Source organism: Spea bombifrons, chromosome 5 (assembly GCF_027358695.1).
Source record: "Spea bombifrons isolate aSpeBom1 chromosome 5, aSpeBom1.2.pri, whole genome shotgun sequence".
Lineage (NCBI taxonomy): Eukaryota > Metazoa > Chordata > Amphibia > Anura > Pelobatidae > Spea > Spea bombifrons.
In genome coordinates this window covers 7,168,593-7,193,650 of record NC_071091.1, presented here as the reverse complement: position 1 = coordinate 7,193,650, position 25,058 = coordinate 7,168,593, and the positions used below count along the sequence as shown (strand labels likewise).

General features: G+C 38.8%; 3 protein-coding genes across 3 annotated transcripts in view; 1 reads left to right on the top strand and 2 right to left on the bottom strand.

Moving 5' to 3' along the window:
- LMBR1 (limb development membrane protein 1) overlaps positions 1 to 3,967 on the top strand; it is a 49,668-nt gene extending 45,701 nt beyond the window's left edge. The window contains exons 15-17 of the mRNA XM_053467715.1: positions 620 to 686; positions 3,239 to 3,400; positions 3,596 to 3,967. Of these exons, the coding sequence (XP_053323690.1) occupies positions 620 to 686; positions 3,239 to 3,400; positions 3,596 to 3,669 (303 nt within the window). The 3' untranslated portion in view covers positions 3,670 to 3,967. The remainder of the gene's footprint in view (positions 1 to 619; positions 687 to 3,238; positions 3,401 to 3,595) is intronic.
- Positions 1 to 23,559, bottom strand: part of DNAJB6 (DnaJ heat shock protein family (Hsp40) member B6) — a 261,352-nt gene extending 237,793 nt beyond the window's left edge. Inside the window, exon 1 of the mRNA XM_053467720.1 lies at positions 23,550 to 23,559. The gene's annotated coding sequence lies outside the window, so the exon portion shown is untranslated. The remainder of the gene's footprint in view (positions 1 to 23,549) is intronic.
- Positions 7,526 to 20,185, bottom strand: RNF32 (ring finger protein 32). The gene is made up of 8 exons (XM_053467727.1): positions 20,088 to 20,185; positions 18,499 to 18,769; positions 16,006 to 16,148; positions 15,526 to 15,558; positions 14,776 to 14,900; positions 13,450 to 13,558; positions 8,026 to 8,193; positions 7,526 to 7,858 (listed from the first exon to the last, which is right to left on the bottom strand). The coding sequence occupies exons 1-8, from the start codon at positions 20,157 to 20,159 to the stop codon at positions 7,622 to 7,624; spliced, it is 1,158 nt and encodes a 385-aa protein (XP_053323702.1). The 5' UTR covers positions 20,160 to 20,185; the 3' UTR covers positions 7,526 to 7,621.
- Positions 23,560 to 25,058: the final 1,499 nt, after the last annotated feature.

Sequence of the window (25,058 nt, the reverse complement as noted above, 5' to 3'; positions counted from 1 at the left end):
CACAAGAGGGAGTATGTGCCCCCAGCAGACCTTCGGAAGGGTATTAATGGTTGCCTTTGTTGAAACCAAGAAGACTTTTAACAAAATAATTAGTACACAGCCCTCGTTCATTCATGTATGTCCTTTCTATGTTCCGGTACTGGTCACTGTGGGCAGCCATATTGTATTTCCAGCCACCCAACCCATAAGGGTGTTTATAGAAACACATTAATTAAGCAAAAAATACTAGAGTCTTGCCCTTTATTGTGGGATTTTTTTTATGTATAAAGGTCATGGATATGTCTTAGATTAGTATTTGGAGATCTCGTTGTACATAAAATAATCTTATGGGAAAACACGATGGCTGCAGTCTCCTCTTAGCATCAAAACAATATCTCAATGTAAAAAAGCAGTAAAGTCATTCATCCCCATGAATTAAAGGTGTAAATATGTGTGTGTGTATATCTATGTATATCTGTGTGTGTGTGTGTGTGTGTGACTGTGTATATCTATGTATATCTGTGTGTGTGTATGTGTGTGTGTATCTGTGTGTGTGTGTATGTATACATGCTTATCACTATTATAGATTGTATTACTGAATCTAATAATTCCTTTTATGCATTTTTACTTATTTTGACAGATAATTGGGAATTGTGTATCTATCCTCGTCCTCAGCTCAGCTTTGCCTGTCATGTCAAGAACATTAGGTAAGTATTAGGAATGTGTGTGTATATATATATATATATATATATATATATGTATATGTATATATATATATATGTGTGTGTGTGTGTATATGCATATATAATTAGAAGGGCGAGAACACACTAACATTTCTATATTCCAAAGATGTCTCTCTGTATATAAAGATATATTTATTTTTGGAGATTTTGGAAGACCTGTTTTACCTCTTTCTTTGGAAAGTTCTGTTTGCATAAATCATTGAAATTAAAATCTTGTAGTACGAGTGTAAATTTTCCTCTAACTACAGGATGTGATTCTTCGGGGGGCTAAAAGGGTTTTAACTACTGTGACAATTTGCCTTGTCTTAAAAATATTGCAACATGAAGATCATATGTCTGTAGGGAGTGTGAGACGGGGTGATTTGGGGCTGTGTGTTCCCTATTGAACAAGTTATTGTTGGGCAAATACACATGAATTGTGAATAGCGGTAGGAAAAAAAAAAAATATATATATATATATATTATCAAAGATAAATCCATAAAGTTTTTTTTATATTTTTTAATTTTTATAAATATATAATACCAGTACTTTTGTGTCGTGTGCATTGTCTTGACTTCTATTTAAACCCCAAGTGTAGATATATTGGATTTAACCCTATTTTTTCAGCTGCTCTCGCAAACAATAATTGAAAAGTTTTGATTAAATAGATATATCTAAAAAAAAAAACAAAATAAAAAAATACTGTGGGAACTGATGAATCGCTTTTTGTGTCGCTTAAGCCAATCCACAATTTCCATGTTTCTAAAGAAGATTTTGTGTCCGCTATAATACAGGGTTGTTGGAAACAGTCGGGAGTAATGTACACTGGTTATTGAGAGGAGCGCTGCTTGCCGCTTGCAATTGTTGTTACAAAGAAAACAAATTAATGGCAAAAACTTTTTTTTTTTTTTTTCCCCCTCCTGCTTAACAAACGACATTCCTGAATAGTTTGCCATAGAGATAAATAAAAGAATAAAATAGAAGGATGGCACAATCAGACGTCAGCTTTCAAATTCACAGACGCAGCTGTCCAAACAGGATTAATAGACTGCAATAGGGTACAGTGAGTCATGTGCGGCTTTGCAAAATATCAACATGCTTTGCGTTACATGTTATGCCCGGTGCTTTTCAATAGATGAAAGGGAATAAATACGTTAAACAGATTCATAGTCTTCTCACAGCATTAAAAAAAAGGCACTTTTATTTTGTAAGAATCAAAGAGGGATCTACACTGACCACTATGGGAAAGGCAAACGGAAAAAAAAACACAATAAAGCAATTCACAATTACCCCCCCCCTAATTTAGATTTTACAAAGTATTCATACATTAGTGTACGAGAGCTTAAGTATTTTGTGTGTGTGCGTATATATATATATATATATATATATATATATATGTCTGTAGATTACATTGTTTTTAAATGCAATTTTAATACATTTTATTTTATAGAGATATAGATTCACAGATATGTATATATTTTTTGTGTATAACATATTTGATCCGTTAAGATAAAATAAAAAAACACAGAAAATTATAAACTATTCACTAAACATTTTTATAAAATTATAAATAAAAAAGATATATAAATATTGCACATTTTTTGTTATAAAATATGATATGGTTTTTAAAACCATCTTTTATTTATATGTTATATATATATATACACACACACTTAAAAAAAAAACAAAACAAAAAAAAAAAAACAGACATGCAATAGGGAGACCAGATGGACCGAATGGAGATTTTGTTTTCTTTTTTACATACTTTCAGGGATTTCCTATTCTTTAGCCAGTGCTTGTTTGTGGACATATTGCCGAGTTTAGCATCCAGGTTACAGAGGTTAAGGCTTCTGTTTTACCTACAAGACAGGCTTTGTGTAGCTGTTGTCTTCCTAAAGTCTGAGCCGGTCCACGCAGGTGTATAAATCATGTCTATTAGGTAGCAGGTTCGTGCAGTAAGTACGGGATCATTACGCGTGGCAATGCCCAATTACTCTGAAACTTTATATTCTCACTCAAATACCGTGACACGCAGACCCTGTTTCTACAGTAAACCTTTATTACCCTCCTGTGGTTACAATTGTTTCACCTGTTACATTGTTTCTAGGAGGTGGCTTTAACACGTTTTTTGATAGTTTAAGACACCGGACAAATGTATACCTTGCCATGGTACGTGTAACATGAGTAAGTGGGGGAATGAAGGCCAGTGCCCCTTGATACAATGAATTAGCTTCATTCAGCAACGCATGAATGTAACTTAAACTGGTAGACGGTGAAGAACCCTCTACCTAACTTCTCACACAGTAACTGATCTTGAACTATTTTTCTATGGAAAGAATATTATCATCGTTGGTCGTGTTGGACGAAGATCCAAGCTGGTCTTGGATCCAAGATGTGAAGCACTGCAAAGATCTACAAATATTCTTTGTCAAAGCCTGTTTGTTCTTTTAAGGCATCTAACCAATAAATCGAGACATATTATTTTTTTTTAAATGTTAACAGGATTTCAGCATCATTTTGTTTTCTTTTCCATCAGGGATCACACGCTTTGATCTTTTGGGTGACTTTGGAAGATTTAACTGGCTGGGAAATTTTTACATCGTCGTAGCGTACAACCTGTTGTTCGCTATCGTCACGACGCTGTGCTTGGTCCGTAAATTTACTTCAGCTGTTCGGGAGGAACTTTTAAAGGCCATAGGTAAGTTTATCCGACTAGAGATTCTACGCGTTAACAGCTTAAAGGCCACAACACAAAGGCTTGTTTTCAACTCCTTCTGAGAAGTACATTTTTTTTTTTTTTTTCAGAACCATTTTTTTTTAAAATTTTATTAAAATGAATCAATTTTAGAGAAAAAGGAGCTTTTTAAAACCCGTCGCGTTTTGTGTTTTGTAGGTTTGGATAAACTTCAGTTATCAAACGAAGCTACAGATTCCTCGTCCCCCAACGGGCACCAGAAAACACTGTGACATTGTATCAAAGCCAAGCGGGGGACATTCTGTTTACTTCTGCTTTGACGGGTCCTTACAATGCGTATAGAGAGTTCTGTGTCTTATGGGAAAAACACACACGTGCGTGGTACAAGTCGGCTCGTGTTCTTTCATCACGATATTATTATTTACTTGTTTGTTACAAAGCATAAACACACCTGCAGAATGTTACTTTTGTTGCGTTAGGATTAGGATACGCTTGCATTATTGTGATCGAGGTGGTTCAGGTCAACAACGCAGATCTTCTGCTTTGAGTGCTGCATATTCTCCGACTGCTCTACCTATTAGAAATTGATCTTTATTTGAAGTGGCAATTTGTGGCGATGGCAAAGGACGGGTCATTACGTTTGAGCATGGAAGTCAGATGGTCCCTAAATAACACGGCCATATGGCCCATCTTAACACGAGTTTTAAGCTGACAGATGGACAACTCTAACCTTTTTGTATAAAGGGGTCATCCCAACATACAGAGTTCTGGCCGCATTCCTTTTTTTTGTAGGAATTGTTAGCTTTTCTTCCTGGCATTAGACAAATTCCGGAAGCTGTGGGATACGTCCTTCCACCGCTGCTTGATTGGCTAGTGGACATAGTTGAGTTGTTTAAAGAGTTGCCTAGATCTGTGTCACCTGCCCAAACAGTACAGTTTATGAACTTATTACCATCTTCAGTCCATAAATGATACAGTGCGACTCACGGGTCAGTTTCTCTTTTTCCCGTCATCTAGCATCCGGCGTCTTCTGCTCAGAGCAGAACTTGGGACCTCCGTATATTTTTTTAATGCAACACTGGCCAAAAGTCATTTTTTTAGGCACTTAGTATTTTTTGTTTGTTTGTTATAGTGTATAATCCCTCACCACTCTGACACTGTACACGGACTGTGAATTTGGTCGGTGACCAGATCCAATACATTCCTCCTATCACTTTTATGGTGGAAGTCTCTCTCTCCTTATCAGGATAGGATATTTTAAAAGACCACAAACATTCTTGCCTCCTACGTCTGCATTAGCAGCAAAATAAACATCAAACCGCCTAATAAAAAAAAAAAAATGTTTCTAAAAATTCTATAAGTCTTAAAATGTTTGCGTGTTTGAAATAGTATAGATAGAATGTATATGATATGCACTCAAGTAGGAAAGATGCAATAGAATATAATTTTTAAAAAATGCACTTTTGTTTTTTTGTTTTTTTTTTACTTAAACAGCTTTCACTCTGCTAAGAAAAATAGGCTTCATTAAGATAGTTATTAAAATGTACTTTTTTTGATGATTACGTACAGAGCTGTGATTGGGTATATTGGGATACCCAAGAGACAACTAAACCACCAGACACCCTTCATGCTATTTTTACTGTGAAACGTCGTTTTTTTCCTTAAATATCTATTTCGTGTTTCCGTTTCGGACGCTCCAATGTGAACATATTAAAGTTTTATGTATGCGCTGTATAGCATTATATGGGCTTTTTTGCTTTCAGGCTACTGAATGTTTACTTTGTAGCAGTCTCATGATGTAATCCTTGATTAATATGTCATAATCAACACGCCGCACCTCTGTGAAGCTGTTTTCAGAAATTTGCGTAACAATCATAATCGTCCACCGAAATCCGAAGGCTCCGTACCCTGCTCCCCTTTCTTCTAATTACCGAGCACTTTGGGTTGAAAGTGGTGTTTACAAAAATAAAATCAAACGAAGACTATAAATGTCCTGTTTTACAAAGTCTATGCACATAAAACAAAACAGCAATAACATTTTTATAACGCATTTGTACGCAGTCACGAGATTGCTTTGTTTAAGGATCCGTAGCGGGTAATAAGCGGCCGTTCGGAGTGTTTATGGGAAGAGCCGATGCATCGTAACGATGTACAAGCCGTGGAGCGGGCAATTATTTAGCATTTTTTTAACTGTCAACTTTATCAAAGTTAAAAATTTTGCAGTAAGCAGGCTTTTTGATCTATACATCGTGCTAGCCGTCCTTGCTGATTTATAGATGAAAATATTTATGGTCCGCTCGTCGTGTCGACGTGTGCTTCCTCCCGCAACACGTTTCTGTTTATTCACTTAAGAGAGAGCCTATAGGAGAGGTCGAGTTTCATCTCATTAGAAGGGGCCAACCAAAGTGAGATTCGGCTCCTAGGATAGCATGGACGACCCTGTATAAAGCATACATCACTGAGAGTTCTGCAAATTTGAACTATACTTTATGCAGGGAATTCTAAGTTCTTGTTACAGGGGAATTCGGCTGGGGTGTTCATTTATAATGCGTAGTGGATTCAGGAAGCTGAAACCATAACTCTCCTTCCAACTCCCGCCATAGTGAATAAGTCCCATTAAGTGACCGGCAGATAGTGGGATATTGCCACCGGTTTGCCCCCCGTTGCAGTCCAATCGCCAGCATAGTAAACATTAAGATTTTCTCAGCGTTTGACCAATGTTGCTAATTTTAAGGATGTTACATACAGTGAATCCAGCATTAACCCCGCAGATACCAGAATGCGAAAGCCAGCCCAATATAAAGCAGTTAAAGAAGAAGGTCTCTTTCTTAATGCCATCCTACGTGTTTTATCTGCACCGCTCAGACCCCTCCATGATCCTAACGTACCGGAAGGCGCTCTAGCTAATAACCATAGAGAAGGAAAGCGATTCGGTTTATCGTAATCAGGGAATTGTTTCCTATTGTGTGAGCGAGTTTACATAATTCCATGGGTTTCTTTCTAATTTGATCGATGTGTGGGTTCCTTTTACTTGGCCTATTTCTGTTTTTCTTGTTTGTTCCCGTTTCTGTGTCGGTCCAGTTGTTACATTCTCAGAGATAGGGCAATCGGTGACCATTTGGCCTACGAGGAAGGCGTTCTGTAGGATAACCCCACCGGCTGAGGACCAGAGTTCCTAAACGATTGTCTTCAGCTACTGACCATAAAAAAAAATAATCAAACTTAAACCCTTGAGCACAAGGCCTACACAATATTGGTTAGTGTCCTTTGTTGAGCCAGGTATATCCATATAATCTCACCTGATCGTAGAACAGGCCCCAAAGAATAAAGAGCCGTGGGTTATTACTTAACCTTTTACCTTTATTTCATATTGTATGTCGCTTTACCTGCAATCTATATCGTGAGAGAATAGATTCAAATCTAGACTGTGAAGGGCAAGTAAACTTTCATTCCACCCAATCCCTAAATATTAAGTAAAAAAAAAACAAAAAACACCTTTTTATTTAAATATCTCCTTTATTATTAAGGGAGACAAACTATACACTTGTGTGAAAGAAATGTGAACAAGATCACTTACTAAGTGTTTCGTTGCCGTCTGTGCTTTCTGATTGGAGCATTGCAATTTGTGTTGGTTTTTTTTTGTTTTTTAAAGGTTATCTTTTTGTTTTTGAAATTTTTATGTAAGTGCATATGTGTTCAATAAAGTTTGTTTTGTATTTTCTATGCCATCTTGTTCTATACACACATTCTCACTCACTCACTCACTCACTCACACACACACACACTCGTTTTATTGCTGGAGTATTTTCAGGTGTCGTCACCTAAATGTTGAAATTATGATTTAGAATACCGTTCCACCAACCCTGCTTTATTTACGGGGACAGTATCATGTCTGCTGCATATTAAAGTATTTTATAACTTTAGTGGGTGGGTGGTGGGTGGAGAGTAGGCGTGGCTAAATGTCGCTAACCCTGACCAAAGAAAAAAATAAACCGAATGGAGGTAAATATGGCTTCACCGAGAGACTCCGGGTCAAACCCAGAGTTCCCAGGTATCCAGAAAACACAGACACAACTAATGTACGGCTCTCTGAAAACATTTTATAAAACTAGAATTGTTTTAAAACAAAAAAAAATATATATTTTTTTTTAAATGTGGTACACGTAAAAAAATTAATAAATAGGGACCTCTGTTTTGTGGTCCTTGCTCCTAGAAAAGTTAAAATTAGCATGTAATTATTTTCTTTTGATATGAAGATCGACACAACGGACATACGTGGGGCTCCTCCGCCGTGAACTCTTCAAATGTCTGGAGGCAGGCAAAGTGAAAGATGTGTGAACAGGACAGAAGGACGGCTGGGCGGACAGACTGGCCTAAGTGACCTTCTGTCTGAAGCGAGTCGGTTTTATGATGTAACGGCATGATGCATATCGGACAGTCAAATATTTCCTGCCGGACAGCCTAGAGAGCGACAAAACCGGATGGATTAGAAAGATTGACCGCACACGCTGCAAGCCTTTATAAATATTATTTTTCATAGACTGCAGAATAAAAGAGAATTTCTTAAAATGCTATGAAAATATAGAAATATGTATTTACTTTATAAAATGTAGAGCAGCCCAGCCTACCTGCAATTGTATCTTTTCCCATTCTCCTTCGCTTGGTGCAGTGAGGTTTGGGAGATCTAGCTGCCGGAGCACTTTGCGACTGGCGGCGATGGAGTTGTCAATTTCGTTGAATAGGACATCGATATCCGTATCGCACGACCGCAGTAGTCTGTCCGTAATTTCTGTGAGCTTAGAAGATAGCGTATGGGTTAATACTTCTGTTCTCAAAACACCACGTGAGAGGCCAACATTTAAGAAACTCGTACTCGGGGAAAAAAAATTAACCCCTTCCCACCCTCAAGGACCAGGGTATATGCATTTCATTTATAGTGAAAAGTCAGTACAGTGAGAATACAATTAATATATTTCCTCTGCAAATATAAATAATATAATATATAATATATAAAAAATAATAATAATAATAAAAATATTTTCTTTTATATTATATCATAAAAAAAATTAAAATAATCTATTGGTCAAAACCTTACCCGATTCCTAAATTTGTGTTATTATTATTAGTATTATCTCTGTCATTCATTCTTTAATGGCATCGAGACAACTTTTCTAGATCAGAAAGGGCTTACAAAACTGAAACATGCATACAACGTTAAAGAGAAAATACCGGTATTATACGGAAATGATTTCTATTACGTGAATTTAATTGTCCTGAAATACTGTTTTTAATTCCTCAAAAATATTTCAACTTAATAAAATAAAAAAATAAATAAAGAATAATAAAAAAAAAAGAACATAAAGAAAACTTTTACGAATTCCTTACGTTACTGATAATTTTCCATTAGGCAGAAGGAGTAGCCACGGGGCTTAAAGCCATGTTTGCTTAGGTGAAATCGCAGCGCTTAATACTGCAACAAACCAATAACATCAGTATTGTGTTCTTTTGGGGGGGAAAAAAAAAGACAAGTCTATTTTCTTCCTAGACAGATTTGGACAGCTTTTATAAATTAGAGCTCTAATGTAAACCAATTAAGCAGTCACGTATATGCCTTTTATATTTAGTTTCTAATTTATCTTTGCTAAAAGTTCTTTTGTTACTTAAGATAAACAAATATGCAAACGTATCTTGGTCATGCATGACATAGCGATGAATAGGGAGATTAGGCGTGCCCGTTCACTGATTAACTACGATAGATATATACTTCGGAGGGAGGATATTGTCATGTTTTTCTGTAGTATCTGGGATACTGTATAACTGGGACTAAAATTACATTAAATATAAAATAAAATTGACAAAATTCTAGATTTGTTATTTCTTAAATCGCTGCTTGCCATTGATTGGTTGATTTTTTTGGGGGGGCGAGAACGTCAGGACAGGAAGTAGATCAGATGATGCTGGCCCTGCCACAGGCTGGCACCGGGCCTCGCTGCTATATGGTTAGTTAGATTTTACACTGAATATCTCTGAAACTATTACACCGTTTGACAAAAAAAACACGGGTAGAGTCAGTATATTAATTTATGCTACAAACTTTAATTCACAAACAAGTGAAATGACTAAAGTGTTACGTTTTATAAGGTATGTACCCCTCTATGTGAACCCCCATTCCCACCCATTCACTCATCTTTGTCTCCTCTGCTCCTCCAACGTGTAATTTCTCCTACTTTTTTTTATTTTAGTTGGAAGGCGGGATTATCGAACATGAATTATTGTGGAAAGCATCTTGAGGTGTCTGCTCCTCTTATGAGGTTATGACATCATAATTTGTTTTGTTACAACCATACCTGGGAACTTCCCAAGGCAGGCAGGCTACCCAGAGCTCTCCCTATTCCGGGGGAGTAGCTTCACGAGGGGGGCCGGGCTTGGTACACACAACAGTGTGGTAGGCCATGTGAGGGGTGGGGCTAACCACAGATAGCATAAATTAGGAATGCGATTGGGCAGGGAGTGGGCGTGGTTAAACACCACTCCCCTGCCCAATATCGGGGCTTCCCCAGGAGACTCCGGGTCAAATCCAGACAGTTCCCAGGTATGGCTGCAAGAAGTCACCATGCACAGGGCTGTACTGAAATACTGACATCGAGGGCCGTGCTGGTCAGAGCAAAAACCTTTTATGCCTCCATTCATCTGCCTGCAATGGTGCAATCTCAAAAATGTATATTTAATAAACGTTCTTTCATATATGCGTATGGATCAAATATTAGATGTTTTAGCCGTCTCAGCTACGGCTCACATCCATCCCCTTTTGACTACTAATTTTGCTTGAGTTCCCATTGGGTTTTTAACTTTGTAAATCAATTGATGATACTCAATGTTTGGCAAGCAAGGTTTGCAATGTTCTTGTCATACAAAAATTCTATTCACGTACTGATTTTTTTTGTAAAGAATCTACAGCAAAACTGTTCTGTTTTGATCTATACAGTTGCTAAAAATACAAGACAGAAAACATGGATTCCACCACACCATCTAAAAAGAAAAGTACCCTCAAGTTCTATGTTCTATCCAGAAGCTTTGTCACCCTGAGCCGTCGTGTTCGCTCTAGCCCCATACCACGGGGACACATTCCCGGGCCTCTGTTTGTATCCATTACCATTAAAAAAACACACAAAAAATGCGACAAAGAAGCAATCGTCTGCGCCCTGTCTTTATTCTCCATGCGGCCAACATTTCATTTTTAGAAAAAAAAAAAAAAACAACAAAAGATGTGTTAACAGACGTATAATACTGAAATCAGACAAGGTAAAATAGAAAATCAAAGGTAAAAAGAACCACAAATGTATTAAGAGATTTAACAAAATCATGCAGGTGAACTTTGAGCACTTTTTTGAGTTTTTTTTCCTCTTTTTTTTAAAAAAAGTCGTACATCTTAATGTCAGCAAATTGCATACTAATGTGTTGACTTATGGCAAACCTCAAAAGTAAAATGAGCAGGCTGGAATTTACTGCGTATTGATGAATCAGTGATAAGCTTTTATGGGGTTAATATCCTCCAAGAACGGAACCTCCGAGACACATCAAACTGGCAACTCAATGTTTGCCCGCCCCCCCCGACGGCTAAATAAACTCCACGACCATTATGATGTTTGGTGCGATTTAAATGAAAAGGTTGGAGAAATCGCATAGCCGTCCACTTTATTTCACAGCCCAGCTACCTACTTATAGAAAAAAAAAGCCAGTTACTAACATCGACTTCTGCTACAGATAATGTGATGCATATGAAAAAGATTTTATAGCGGTAATAAAATGTCCCACTTCAATTACACGGCTTATGCAAGCACGGTTTATAGGTAAGGATCAAAGCCGCTCACAAACTCATCTATTGCATCGGCGGTAACAGTTTGCTTTCTGTACACACGGATCGTGGATAATGGCATAAACGAGATCGTTTTAGTAACCTTTTAAGGGACTCTTAGATCTCTTTAAAACTACTGGGACTCTGTCAGACGTATAATAAACATATCAGTCTCAGTTCACGTCTTTGGGCCAATAAAACAGAAGAAAAAGGGGAAAAAACGAACCCAGAAACCAATGATTCATCAAGGAATCCGTGCGAATTAATTGCAACCGTACGATTATGCATTTTTTACAAATTTTGTACAAATTAATCCCTTTAATCAGCTTTTCTTGATGAGTAAAAAAAAAATAATTAAAAAAATTAAATAGTTAATACAGCCAGAATATATCTTATAAACAGTTATTTTTTGCATTACAGTTGAGCCTCCTATTAATGTTATCTTTTTTTTTTTTTTTTACTTGATTCTTTATTTTATGTGAGGTTCTGTTGCTTAAAGTATTTGTTAATTCTTGCGCTGTTGGATACTTAAAGGGCATTTTAATGGGTGTTTATAATAAAGGCAACTGCACAATAAATGCAAAGCTTCATTTAAAAGCATCCGATAAAACACCGGATAAAATGCTTAATAAGCACCAGATAATAAAACATGTGACATGTTATGTGACTGCCTTTTTAAAAGCACCGGTTAATGAAAAACATAACCGCTACTTAAGTAATGACATGATTATTAAAAAAAAAAAAAAAAGAAACAAAAACCCCAAGAAAAACAGATTTTTGTTTTAAAGTCTTGCGGCTGGCATAGCGGAAACGCTTGACACATTAAACTTCACAGGAACGGAGCTCGTGTTTATAAGGGCCAATGCTCAGGCCATATACCTCTACGTTATGTTATAAGGAAGGCGTGGGGGCATTAATATGGTGAAAGGTATTGTAAACTACCTGCCTAACAGGCCACGGTGGACCTCGTCTACAGGCATTGAAGCTCACGGTGTAATTGGACCTTTTTTTTAGACGCAACGATGATGGCGGTGATCGTGTTCTGCCATGTTTTCCAGGACACATACACGTTTCACATGCTGCCGAGCAGCACCCCGTCACGGACCCTAAATGAGTCATGTGTCCAAAGACGAGGAAAGGGGGTCGGCCAAGAGGACAGAAGTCCCAAGTCTCAAAAATGGAAGAAAATCGAGCAAAGTATCAGGTATGGAGGAAGACATACAGTGTTTTCAGCCCCTTTAAATATATCTTATTAGGCAAAAATCCTGTGTAAAATTAGCAATGCCCCTTCATATGCTAATAGAGCCTTAGAGGTGGGGTATTAGCACAGGGGGAACAGGTAGCATTGCAGATCATTAGATCTACATCAGTATTCAGTAACTTTATAATAATAGAGATAAAATGGACATCCAAAATACACGCGAAAGGCATGACGGTAAATATATTCTAAGCACAATGGTGTGGATACAAGGGGTTGCCTACAAGCAGACATCCAGCTATTTGCTAAGCCATCCTGCCTCCGGCCAACTGTGGATCTTGGGGGTTGTAGATAAAGACCCACGGAGGATCCACCTGCTAGCTACATGTGATCTAGAGATCAATATTAATGGAATTATTTAAAAAAAGGTCAAACAGCTAAAAAAAAGCATTTTTTTTAGGAAAATTCCCATTAGGCTTCCTGTACCCTGGTACCTTATACATGAAAATCCCCAATGGAGTCAATAGAACAAACAACAGACATGGAATGAAACCCACTCTACTGGCCTTGACTTCTAGGTATAATTGTATGATTTAAACCTCATACGTGAAACACAGATACAAATATTGTGATTTTTAACAAGAAGGTGATTTTAACATAGTAAGAAAAACAACGGAAAATTGGCAAACTGCTCATTACTCTTCTTATGGTTGACTTCAAATTTCGGTATGATTCTATTTTTGTTGACGTCCACCGACATCCATTCCCTCCAAACGAACATAATAAAGTTATTAGCCGGACTGACCCTGTATATCGCCGCGGGGCCGGCCCGTGACTGCACAGACATTTACTGCTTTTAAGTGCAATCGATAGCGAATGAGACGGGCCTCGATGAGCCAAAGTTCAAAGATGTTATGGATGTCTCAACATTTATGGTCTTTCTGGAAATCTATAAATCTATGCCAAAAGAACAGAAACTCAGCTGACTTTTTCACATACCTTTTCTTCAAAGAACCTTTTTCTTAATTTTGGGTCATTGGGAGGTACTGTTTGTCTTAGGTTTTTGTACCATTTTCTGACAATGTATCCCCTCCAGCATGCTTGTATCCTATACAAAAAGAAAAGTCATAGTGCTAAGCCTGTACATTCTATAACATCGCTCATTCAATAAATACATTTATGTAAAACAATTAACATATGTATTAAAAATCTACGTTGTTCCTCCATATTAATGTAACTTTCCCCTTCTTCCTCCCCGTCTAGTACTGGCACCTGATTTGTTCTGACAGCCTTTTGTAGGGATGGGAGAAAAAAAAGGGAAGGAACATCAGAACAGGGAATCCATTCATATACCAGTTCTGCCACCTTTTGCCACAGATCTCAGCTTCGTAACACTTTACACATCTATATACACCTGAAAAACAGCCTCTTAGAGCGGATAGTATCACGTCGTATAGATATGAGCGGGGCCGATCTATAAAACGACCTGTTTGTTAACAAAAATGTGCAAAGATCAAGAGGTCGTCGTACAACAAAGGGAGGCATTCTTTACAGTGAGGGCAGTAAAGGTAGGGAATCCACTGCCGAGAGAGGAGGTTCTATCAGAGACAACGGATGCCTTCAAAAAGGGTAAAAGGAGAACGTACTGGGGTATAAATCATAGAATAAACATTCATATTTAGAGCTTCTTGATCCAAGGAGAAATCTGATTGCCTTTTGGAGTCAAGGATTTTTTTCCCTCTAAGTGCCAGAATTAAAAAAAAAAAAGTTATTTGCCTTCTTTTGGATCAGAAGCAGGAAAGATCGTTAGAAAAGTTGAACTTGATGGACTTTTAAACCTAAATGACTATGTTGCTATGTCAAACCAAATACACACACTAACACTAAAACACTGCACTCACTTTAACACGCACATTCTAACACACGCAGACCCGCTCGCCCTGTGAAGAACCCGACCCTGTCTTTAGAGCAGCCTACGCATTGTGTTGTTGTGCTAGTACCGAGGGGACACATAACATTGCGCAGGGTAGTAACATCCATGGGGCAAGAGGGTCAGCTGCTCCACGTGCCACAAAATATGTAATGCTCCTGTGATCCCCTTTCTGCTTCCAGAATTGGATATGATGTCCGCGTGGCGCAGTATCTTCAACCCCAGGTGCCAAGGGGTGAGCCATACCTCCATAGGTGGGCCGCCTGTCCATCGATGGGCCGCCCAAGTGAGGCCATCCCATCCTTGCTCGGTTTTGGGATTTAGGCAACACGAAGTGGCTTTTTTTACTGGACACTATTTACATTTTTTTTTATAGTTATAGAAGAACACTTTACCTGGTGGCACATTTTGCCTTGAAAAGTCGAGCTCCATCATGTATGACTCTGGTTTGATAGCGATCCTTCCTGCACATCGGACACGTCTTCCTACCGGTAAACCTTTCAAACGCCTGTAGGCACGCCTGACAAAAAGGAAGTCATTTAGCTGAAAATCAGCGTTAAGAGCTATGTGTCTTAATTCTCAAACTTCTAAATAATCAGAATTTCCACGTGACATCCGTAGGTATTGAACACATGATGTTTTGGTAAATGCTCATAACCCTATCAAAATGGGGGGGGGGGGGTTATTATAAAAGGAATATTATACTAGTTTCCCCTGGGCAAATTAAGAGGCCATAACATTTCTTATGTGATTTTTCTGAAAATACCAATAAATCGCCTTTCAAAGACCAATTACCATAAATACCCAGTTTTGGAATATTTAAAAAAGTTTATTTCTTGCTACAGAAGGTGTTATCTTTGAAAGAACTCATATAAAAAGTGGCGCTATTTCAACCCCTCGATCGTATTATGCTTTCATGTCTATTTGGCATTCTGTGGAATTTTGGAATCATTTTATACAAGAACAGAAAACGCGGAAAAGTTAACACTCACAAAATGCAATGTTTACAGCACATCAAAGTGACGTAAGAAGTAGTATATATACTTCTGAGCGGTTTGAAACTAGTTGATTGTAGCACGTTATTTATTTATACTGCGGTCTGTTTCATGGGAAATGCATCTATATGATTAAAACATTCATCTTACCAAGTGAAATACATGAGAGCATGAAATCAGCACCTACAAAACAAAGACAAACAAAAAAAATTAGCTCTGTTCCGATCTGAGGGTTACACGCTCTAGAACAGGGGTCCTCAAACTGCGGCCCTCCAGCTGCTGCAGGACTACATCTCCCATAATGCTCCTTCAGCTAAGGGGCTGGCTGAGGAGTATGGGAGATGTAGTCCTGCAGCAGCTGGAGGGCCGCAGTTTGAGGACCCCTGCTCTAGAACTTTGTTAATAACGGCGGGTTCTGGCCTAGGCCTGGGGTCTCAAGTTCAGACGGAGAGGAGTCCCTGTACCAATTTTCCTGGGGCTGATCATACCGCTGCTTAATGGGTCGGTTTGGGTTGTAAATGGCCGATTTACATTATGGAGAGCTGTTACTAAATAGCAAAGCCTCGGTAGCATCTCTTACCCGGACCCTCATGGTCCTACTTTATACCGAATATAACAAAGCACAGATACCTGTGGATGGAGCTGGAAATCTTCTTTGCAGATCACACATGGCTGGGATGAGTCTCCTTGGTCGATAGACCTTTGTTTCACTTTTATCCATTCGTCGGCAGTGAGCGGCTTTGAAGGGCCCTCAACAATTCCCAACTTCTGAGCTGCAAACAACGCCAAGTAAACATTATGATGAGGTTCTACACAGAATGCTGTCGAATATGTTAATAAAACGTTTTCCTAAAGATGACATTTCACAAATATATATATACAAAATAGGGGAGCGCACAACCTAAATAGCATAAATCGCATACATATTCAGATTCCTGGGTTGCCGCTAGAATAAAAATGCCCGATAAGGACACAAAACAAATCAAGAACTATTCAAAAAACACCTATATATCTAAGGCATAAATATTGGGAATTGCGTCACACCATATGACGTAGTTGTAGGATAAGAAATATACGGCCATATAGTGTGACCGAATCCCCAATGTTTATGCCTTAGATAGTTTTTTTTAATAGTATTTTCTGGGAATGCGCTCGATTCTTGCTTCGTTTTGTGTATTGATTGGTCATTATTATTCTAGCAGCGACCCGGGAATCTGAATTTGTATGCCCGTTATACTTTTTAGATTGTGCTCTCCCCTTTCTGTGTATTTTCTTTGACCTAATGTGCCTGCAACATTGCCGTCTGGGTCTTCTAGTAACTATGTAACTAATCCTGGCCTCCTGGGCTCCGTAAGAAAAATACAAAAAGATACAAGAATAAAAAAAAAAAAAAAAAAGTCTACTGAAGACGATTAAACAGAAAAAAAATGGGGGGAAAAAAACCCCAGAACACATTCGGTGTGTGTTTTCAGGGATGTGAAAGTGATTAATTTTAAAGAGTTATTATTTATCTTGGATTTTATTAGATCCCGTCGAGAGGAGGCCAGGCATACAGAGGACCTCATTTCGTTTGGCAAAGAGGATTATGAAGCTCCCACTCACAGACCCCACACTCGTGTCAACAAGTCTTTACGGAGATTATCCCGCCGAGTTTATCCCAGAGTGTGACTGAGCCACAAAGCTGTGCGCTCCATTTTTTTTTTTGTGTTCTTCCACATTCGTTAAATCTCCATTAGAAAACAGCATGAGATTTTTTTTCTAGGACTCTTCTTTTCACATATTTAGCGGAATCCTCGGATTATCCATTCTTAGAAACGAACTGCACTTTTTGTTACGTGTCACCGAGCCTTGTAATACAGCAGATACTTCAGGGGGTGGCTGTCTGTTATGGTAATTTTCCCATCATTTCCATTCATTTTTCTCCAATGAAGATCTAGATACATGACGTCGCTTGGATCATCTTCCGCTATGCATGGTTTGACACGGATATTTTATCTTTAATACAACATTCCTGATATTTAGAGATTCATTCCCATGAGTCGATTCGGGTCTATTAGGAGCTGTGCATTTCTAGGCAAAGAGCTGACCATTATCTAGGCTGTACCAGGCGTCTATAAGCAAAACCAACCCTTACAAAAAATTACTGCAGTTTTTCTGAAGTAATACTGCAGTTTTTTGGACATGAAAAAACTGCAATACTGCACTTTTACTGCAGTATTACTGCACATTTACTGCACTTTTTTTATATTGCAAACCTACAGTTGTACTTCAATGTACTGTAACTTTATTGCATTTATACTTCCGTACAAAAATAACTGCAGTAAAACTGCAGTACAGTGAAGTACAAATGCAGACATTTCATGTCCAAAAAACTGCAGTATTACTTCAGAAAAACTCCAGTAATTTTTTCGTAAGGGAAGTCAGGGCATATTGAGAACTCTTATAGCTTTGGATGATGAAGTCAAAAAGCTTCACCAAAAGCCACCGTCCCATCCTTTGCTTGAGCGGCTTGGCCAGTTTGCCCCCGGAGATCGCGACCAAATCCATTTTACTTTGACGATCGAGATTATGAAAGATTCACTGTTAAAATCCGTACCATTATCCTTAATTATGAAGCTCTAACATTAAATGTAGTCTTAGGACTCTTCAGGTCTCACTGTCGTATCCCACCATAATGGCCTCTTCCCCCCATTTATAAATAGGCATCCTTCTGCTCCTTTTACACCTCCATTACATTTGTGTATTCAGTAGCACTATAACAATAGCGGAGAGTGAAAACCAACAATAACATTAAAACTGACGATATACTGTACAATTAACACATGCTATCAGGAGGTGGAGGGAGTGTTGGATAGAAGGAGATGGGCGACTTGGGTGAGGGTGCTTTGTATGGAGAGGGTAATATGAAGAGGTCAACGGCCTGGAGATCTTGAACATGAAGGGACCAGATGCATGAACAGCATGCATTATCGCTGGGCCAACTAGGCGTCATATAGGGCCAACCGTGCTCGCATCACAAGCTCACTGGTCATGGAGCTTCACGATTCATAATGATGTAAAAAAAAATTGTAACTCAAGAAAAAACCTGTATTCTGAAGCGAAATTGATAAAATCATCACTTGCCTAGAGTTAGCGGCGGAGGAGAAGGATCCAGGATATATTCTTCCTCGGCTCTAGCCACTTTAGGCTTGGTAGTAGCCTTCCTTCTGATTCCAGTGTCTATAATGGGCTTGACCCCTTTTCTCTTGATAAGTCGATGGTTAATCTCTCTCCCCGGTTTCACTGCATGAAATGGATCACTTAAAGAAAGGTTCCGTAGCTGAAGGTTCTGTAAGATGTGGTCTTGTAACGCCACTGCTGTGAGTATAAGTGGTCCTTGCTTATAAGACGCACCCTACAGAAAGATGGGTTATAACAAAAAATTATCATTTATTCACAACGTATGGTGACCAGAAACCTATAGCTAGTTTTAACTTACAAAGTTTAGTAAAGTGCTGAAAAAGTATTACTAAACAAAACCCAATGTTAGCTAAAAGCAAATATTTAATCAGATCTGTCATTATTTTCAAATTGTATATTTTTTATTCTATTCACTACATAAACCCATGGTGTTTACAGATAAAAAAGGAAATTTATAGGTACCAAAAAGCCATCTTATGCCTATATCATGAGAGCAGCCGCCTTTACCCCCTGTTCTCAGGATCTGAATGCTTATTAACCCACCTCTCCCCTATCGATAAGTTGCTGATTGCTGTTGATTGGCTCTGGTGGCCTTCATGAAGAGGTGATGAGTTAATGCCGGCATGGCCACCTTACGCCATAGACGTCAAATTCGTAGAAGTAAATACCTCCTAAACATTTACCTCCTATACAGTAAAGTATAATCTATAGACAGCTTTCATCAATTAATTTAGTTATTGGAAAAGCTCTAAAAGTGACCGTTTCCGCTTTATTAACGGAACGCACATATTCTCTCTAAACATGAATTAATACGTTTAGCTAATTAAATAATCATCTTCCTTATAAATAATTTTTTTTACTGGTTTTCTGAACCCCAATGATGGGCAAACGCATTCACATCTCTTTTCACGCACGCTACGCCATTTTTGCCCTTATCTTGAAAAATCAAAACAGTTCGCGTTACGTAAAAAGAGTATTTCTGGTACGAAGTGAAAAATGACCAGTATTCTTTCTCTGTAGCGATTTTTTTTATTATATAGCACTGTTGCAGTGGTCAGTGGAAGCTGTGATGTGTTTTATTAATAAAGCTGGTTGAACATTTTTCCAAATAATAATAAAAAAAAAAAGTGGAAATTTGCTCCTTCCCCCCCGCATTAAAACTTTGTTTCGGCCATCAGTTACGTCAGGCGAGTTATACAGCATGTGATGTCTTGTGACATCATATGGGCATCTCATGTCACAGCGTGATGTCATAGGGGAGAAATTGGTATTGCCCTTGTCAATGCTCTGGTGAAAGCAGGAGAAAACAAGCAGGGTATTTTTTAACTTATCCCTCCAATGTCCAAGGCCGCTAACAGAACAATAAAAGTCAATGTTGATCCAAAGATAGTTATTGCATGTTTTTGCTAATATTTGATACGCTCCTCGGCTCTGGACATCCAAAAAAACCATTCCTTGTGACGCAATTTCTTTTACCGGAGAACGCGGATCATAAAAGTGAATGGCCGTTAATATATGCAAAAGTAATTTACCTTTGGAGCTTTTGGTACTTCTGTGGCTGTAACGCAGGGTCTGGGCGGCCTTGAACTTAAATGACCATCCATTCTTCGGCAAACCTGCAGCGAGACGAAATATGACACAACGCAAACCTGCTTTGTTCTTCGGTGAATGATTAACGAGATGTTTTACGTGCATTAAATGTGACCGGGTTACTTTCAAACAATGACAAAGGCAATGACAAAACAATTACCAAAGAGTAAAGAAAGGTAAATTATGAAAAAAGGGTAAAAGTATGTACTTGTTAAAGATGGGAGAGCTTTGTGCGTGGGGTGGGGTGGGGAGGTGGTCGCTTTAGACCCTCTAGAAATCTAACATGACGAGAGGCGAGCGTGCGCAATGGTGAGCAATGATAATGCATTTGTCCGAACTGTCCCCCCGCGAACCGAGCTGCTGGGGGGACGGAGACTGGAATATATAGAGATTCAGCTATCATGTGCAGAGACGAGTTTACCTTGGGTCTGACATCATCCTCACTGCAGTGTGTCGTTATATGATGTCATATCGCAGAGGTCCATGACTTAAAGGTGCACAGCTCCTTTAAAAGCAGTCTATGGAGGCTACGCTGGCTCGGCACAACCTCCAAATCGGCCGGGTTGGAGAGATCGCGGATCTCCCTTGTTACCAGTCTACTGATCAGCGGCACACCGGGTGCCTGATCTCCTAAAATCGCAATCAGTCCTCTGGGGCCGGATTCGATTTCTGATCATTTGTAATGAAATGCATATGATGGCTGGAGCGTGCCTTTAATAAATACATTTAATTACCACAGTTTAAAGAGGGCAGAAGATATTGAGAGCACCCAACGCTTTGCTAAAATAACCTTAAACAAAGAATTAAAGCGAAGGTTCCAGTAGAATTCTCATTTTTCCTGTTATTTTGACGTTTACTTATTTGTTTTTAAAAGGGTTAATGGTCGGACAGACAGACAGACAGACAGACGGACAGACAGGTTATAGAAATGTTACCCTCCCAAAGCAGAGGATACAATGTGAATCCTGTGAAAAATACTACTTTTTACTTTCGACAAATACAGACACTTTTATTTTACTCGTATTTTTATTTTACGTCTCCTGAGTGTAGCGATTCCATATTCTCTGGAAGGCGTAAATACAATTTAATTTCAAGCCCCCCCTCTGCAGCCACCAAATGCCACGCGCCATTAACAACTCCAAGCCCAGTCTTTAATGGTTTAACCCTTCCTGTGCCAGAAGCCGAGCAATGATCACCCCCCCACACACACACATGGAGGGAGCACATAGATTTAGAGGGAACATGTAATCCCGCACCCCAAATGTCTTCTCGTACTAACCTGAGTCTGCAGCAGCAGGCTGAGCAGGGACTGTTGCTATGGAAACGGTAAACACGGTGGGGGGGAGGGGCAGCTCTACTCCCTGAGCATGGTGTGTGACAGACAATGCATGCCCTGGGGGTAGCACAGAGCCCTGTATACAGCCCCAGCAGCGTATCAGATAGATCGGATGTACATAGCAGACAGAGCTAAAGCTAACTGCCCTGCAGAACACAGACAATTGCCCTTCGCTCCCCATGCCAGCCTTTTACTGCAGGGGAAATAGCTCTTCTGTGCATATGATCAGGACCAGGGTTTGAAACCATAGCTCCAAACTGTCCCTGCGTTGGAGGTGGGGGTAGTCACTTTTGGACCCCATTCTCCGACCCTCTCTTTCCTTTCTTGATGCCCCTCTTTTCTAGGCACTCAAAATGTTTGCGGGGTATGAGCGGGGTATGAGCGGGATACCTAAAGTAACAATGTGTATAAAAACAACAGTAATTGTGTTTGTAAATTACAATGTGTAAATAAATTGTCTTACTGTGTGAGTGGCTATAGACAGGTTACAAAGTCCCCCACCTCTAATCACACTCCCTAAAATTGCTCCTCTTGGGGTATTTGAAATGTTGGGAGGTATGAGATGGGGTAGAATACTGCAAGTCCTGAATGCCGTTTAGGGGGTATTTTATTTACAGAGGGTTAAGATATGGCTAAGTAAAAATCACTGTCTGCATAACTTATCTGCTCTGTGTTATCCAGCATTCTTTTTCAGGCAAAGTATTAGTTTCTGTGCTGTAAACAGGCAGTTTAATGCGCTGGAACAGCCAAATCTACCCTGTGCGGCCCAAATAAAAAAACTGCTACTTAAACACCAATACTTAACACAATGGTTGCTCTCTGTGCCCAGATCCTATTAATCCCTTCCCAACAAAACCTGTACATGTCATGGGTTTAAGGACAACCGTTGTCCTTAAGGGGTTAATGTACTGTATATATTGCCTATGAAATAGATTCCTCACAGATATAAAACATCTTATACTGGAACCCCTGTTAGTGAGAGTAGCTTCTAACCCAGCGAAGGAAGAAGCCATCACATCTTTAAAAAAAAACACTATTGGAAATGGTGACACCGTTTCTTAATGTCCCGTTACATTAAACTTTCTTATATTCCAAGGAACCCAGTACACCAGTGTATCATCCACCATGAAATATATCTTAAAAATGGTTTGGTAGACCGGGTGTAAGCATACTGTTTATATATATATTACAGATATAGTATACAGGGCCACTATGTGACTTTTAAGGTAACAATGTATCGAAAAGCAAATAAATTATCTATCCTCCCTGGAAAAAAGTGGAATTTTATTGGATGGAGTGGCAAAGTCACTGTGTTCAGTTTGAAGTCATGTGAATTTTTGGTTTAAATATTTTCTACTTGACCTAAACCTAAAAATTGTTCACTAGAGTAACGTTGACACTTTTCTTTCTGTGAGCTGCGGAATATGATGGCGCTATATAAATAAAATATTAATAATATTAATAATAAATAATAATTATTATTTTACTCTAGGCATGTTGCAATTGGTAATGCTAATAGAAGTGTTGAGGAGCTCAAAGATTGTCAAAGAAAACTTTTTATTGAGATATTCTGATCTGATGTTTTTTTTTATTCAGTACCATGGACAGAGTGTCCCGATTTATCCAGTAGGCTTAGAAATTGGATTTATGTGGGTCATTGCATCGCTGCATGGCCAGGGTGTATTTATATATGCAAAGGCTTTTAAGATTTTAAATTAAAAAAGGGCAAAAACAGATCAAACCTTTTCGGAATAGGACTTGGAATGAGAGGGGATAATGTTTTCTGTTATCTGTTGGATAAAGTGAATTTTAAATTCTAAATATTAAGTGATATTAATGACTAAAAAGTAGGGATATCAGGGATATTTTAAATATATATATATTATTTTATGTTTTTAATGTATTTTCTTAAATTTTTCATTCATTTGAAATAAACACAGCATTAGATCATCATTTCCCGTACTGTTAACTGCCCAAAGCAGAAATAATTCTATAATTATGTGAATTTTGGGAAAAAATATTTTTCTTCAGGGATTGCTTAATTGTCATGTGACACAAAGGCAGGGAACTTGTTGTTGTAGGAACTGATTTTTTTATTAAATGAACAATTTTTTTGATTAGTGGAAGAGCACCTTTAAGTATATACAATACAGTTCAAAGGTTTGGGGTCACTTAGAAATTTCCTTGTTTTTAACAGAATTTTTTCCATTAAAATTACATGTAACGGATCAGAAATCCAGCGCAGACGGGGTTAATGTTGTAAATGACTATTGTAGCTGGAAACGGCTGATTTTTTAATGGAATCTCTTCATAGGTGTACAGAGACCCTTTATCACTCCCATCACTCCTGTGTTCCAATGGCCCTTTATCACTCCCATCACTCCTGTGTTCCAATGGCCCTTTATCACTCCCATCACTCCTGTGATCCAATGGCCCTTTATCACTCCCATCACTCCTGTCTTCCAATGGCCCTTTATCACTCCCATCACTCCTTGGTTCCAATGGTCCTTTATCACTCCCATCACTCCTGTGTTCCAATGGTCCTTTATCACTCCCATCACTCCTGTGTTCCAATGGTCCTTTATCACTCCCATCACTCCTCTGTTCCAGTGGCCCTTTATCACTCCCATCACTCCTGTGTTCCAGTAACCCTTTATCACTCCCATCACTCCTGTGTCCCAATGGCCCTTTATCACTCCCATCACTCCTGTGTTCCAATGGCCCTTTATCACTCCCATCACTCCTGTGTTCAAATGACCCTTTGTCACTCCCATCACTTCTGTGTTCCAGTGACCCTTTATCACTCCCATCACTCCTGTGTCCCAGTGGCCCTTTATCACTCCCATCACTCCTGTGTTCCAATGGCCCTTTATCACTCCCATCACTCCTGTGTTCCAATGGCCCTTTATCACTCCCATCACTCCTGTGATCCAATGGCCCTTTATCACTCCCATCACTCCTGTCTTCCAATGACCCTTTATCAATCCCATCACTCCTGTGTTCTGATAGCCCTTTATCACTCCCATCACTCCTGTGTTCCAGTGACCCTTTATCACTCCCATCACTCCTGTGTCCCAATGGCCCTTTATCACTCCCATCACTCCTGTGTTCCAATGGCCCTTTATCACTCCCATCACTCTTGTGTTCCAGTGGCCCTTTATCACTCCCATCACTCCTGTGTTCCAGTGGCCCTTTATCACTCCCATCACTCCTGTGTTCCAATGGCACGTTGTGTTCGTTGATCCAAGTTTAAGTTTAAAAGGATAATTGATCGTTGTAAAACCCTTTTGTAACTATGTTACAGCCAGAAATTTCCTTGTTTCCCATGAAAACAGCTCAGTGACCCCAAACTTTTGAACAGTAGTGAACATGCACATTTGTGAAAATCATCAGATAAATCAAATTTATGCCAAAATAATGTTTAGCTAATTAAAGGGGAAGTGTCACATTTAAAGCTTTTTTTCATAACTAAAATCATTAATCGCCACCAAGCGCCCTTGTTTATCCATCAAAGCAATTATTTGGGACCTATTTTAAAAGTAAGGGGTTAATTCCCATTCAAGCAGCCATATTGTTT

Coding starts and splice junctions, on each gene's coding strand:
- RNF32 (XM_053467727.1), bottom strand. CDS start 20,159: ATGGATGGTCATTTAAGTTCAAGGCCGCCCAGACCCTGCGTTACAGCC. Junction 18,770..20,087: donor AAGTACCAAAAGCTCCAAAG/GTAAATTACTTT, acceptor ATCTTTCTGTAG/GGTGCGTCTTATAAGCAAGG. Junction 8,194..13,449: donor AAAGGTTCTTTGAAGAAAAG/GTATGTGAAAAA, acceptor CTATCTTCTAAG/CTCACAGAAATTACGGACAG.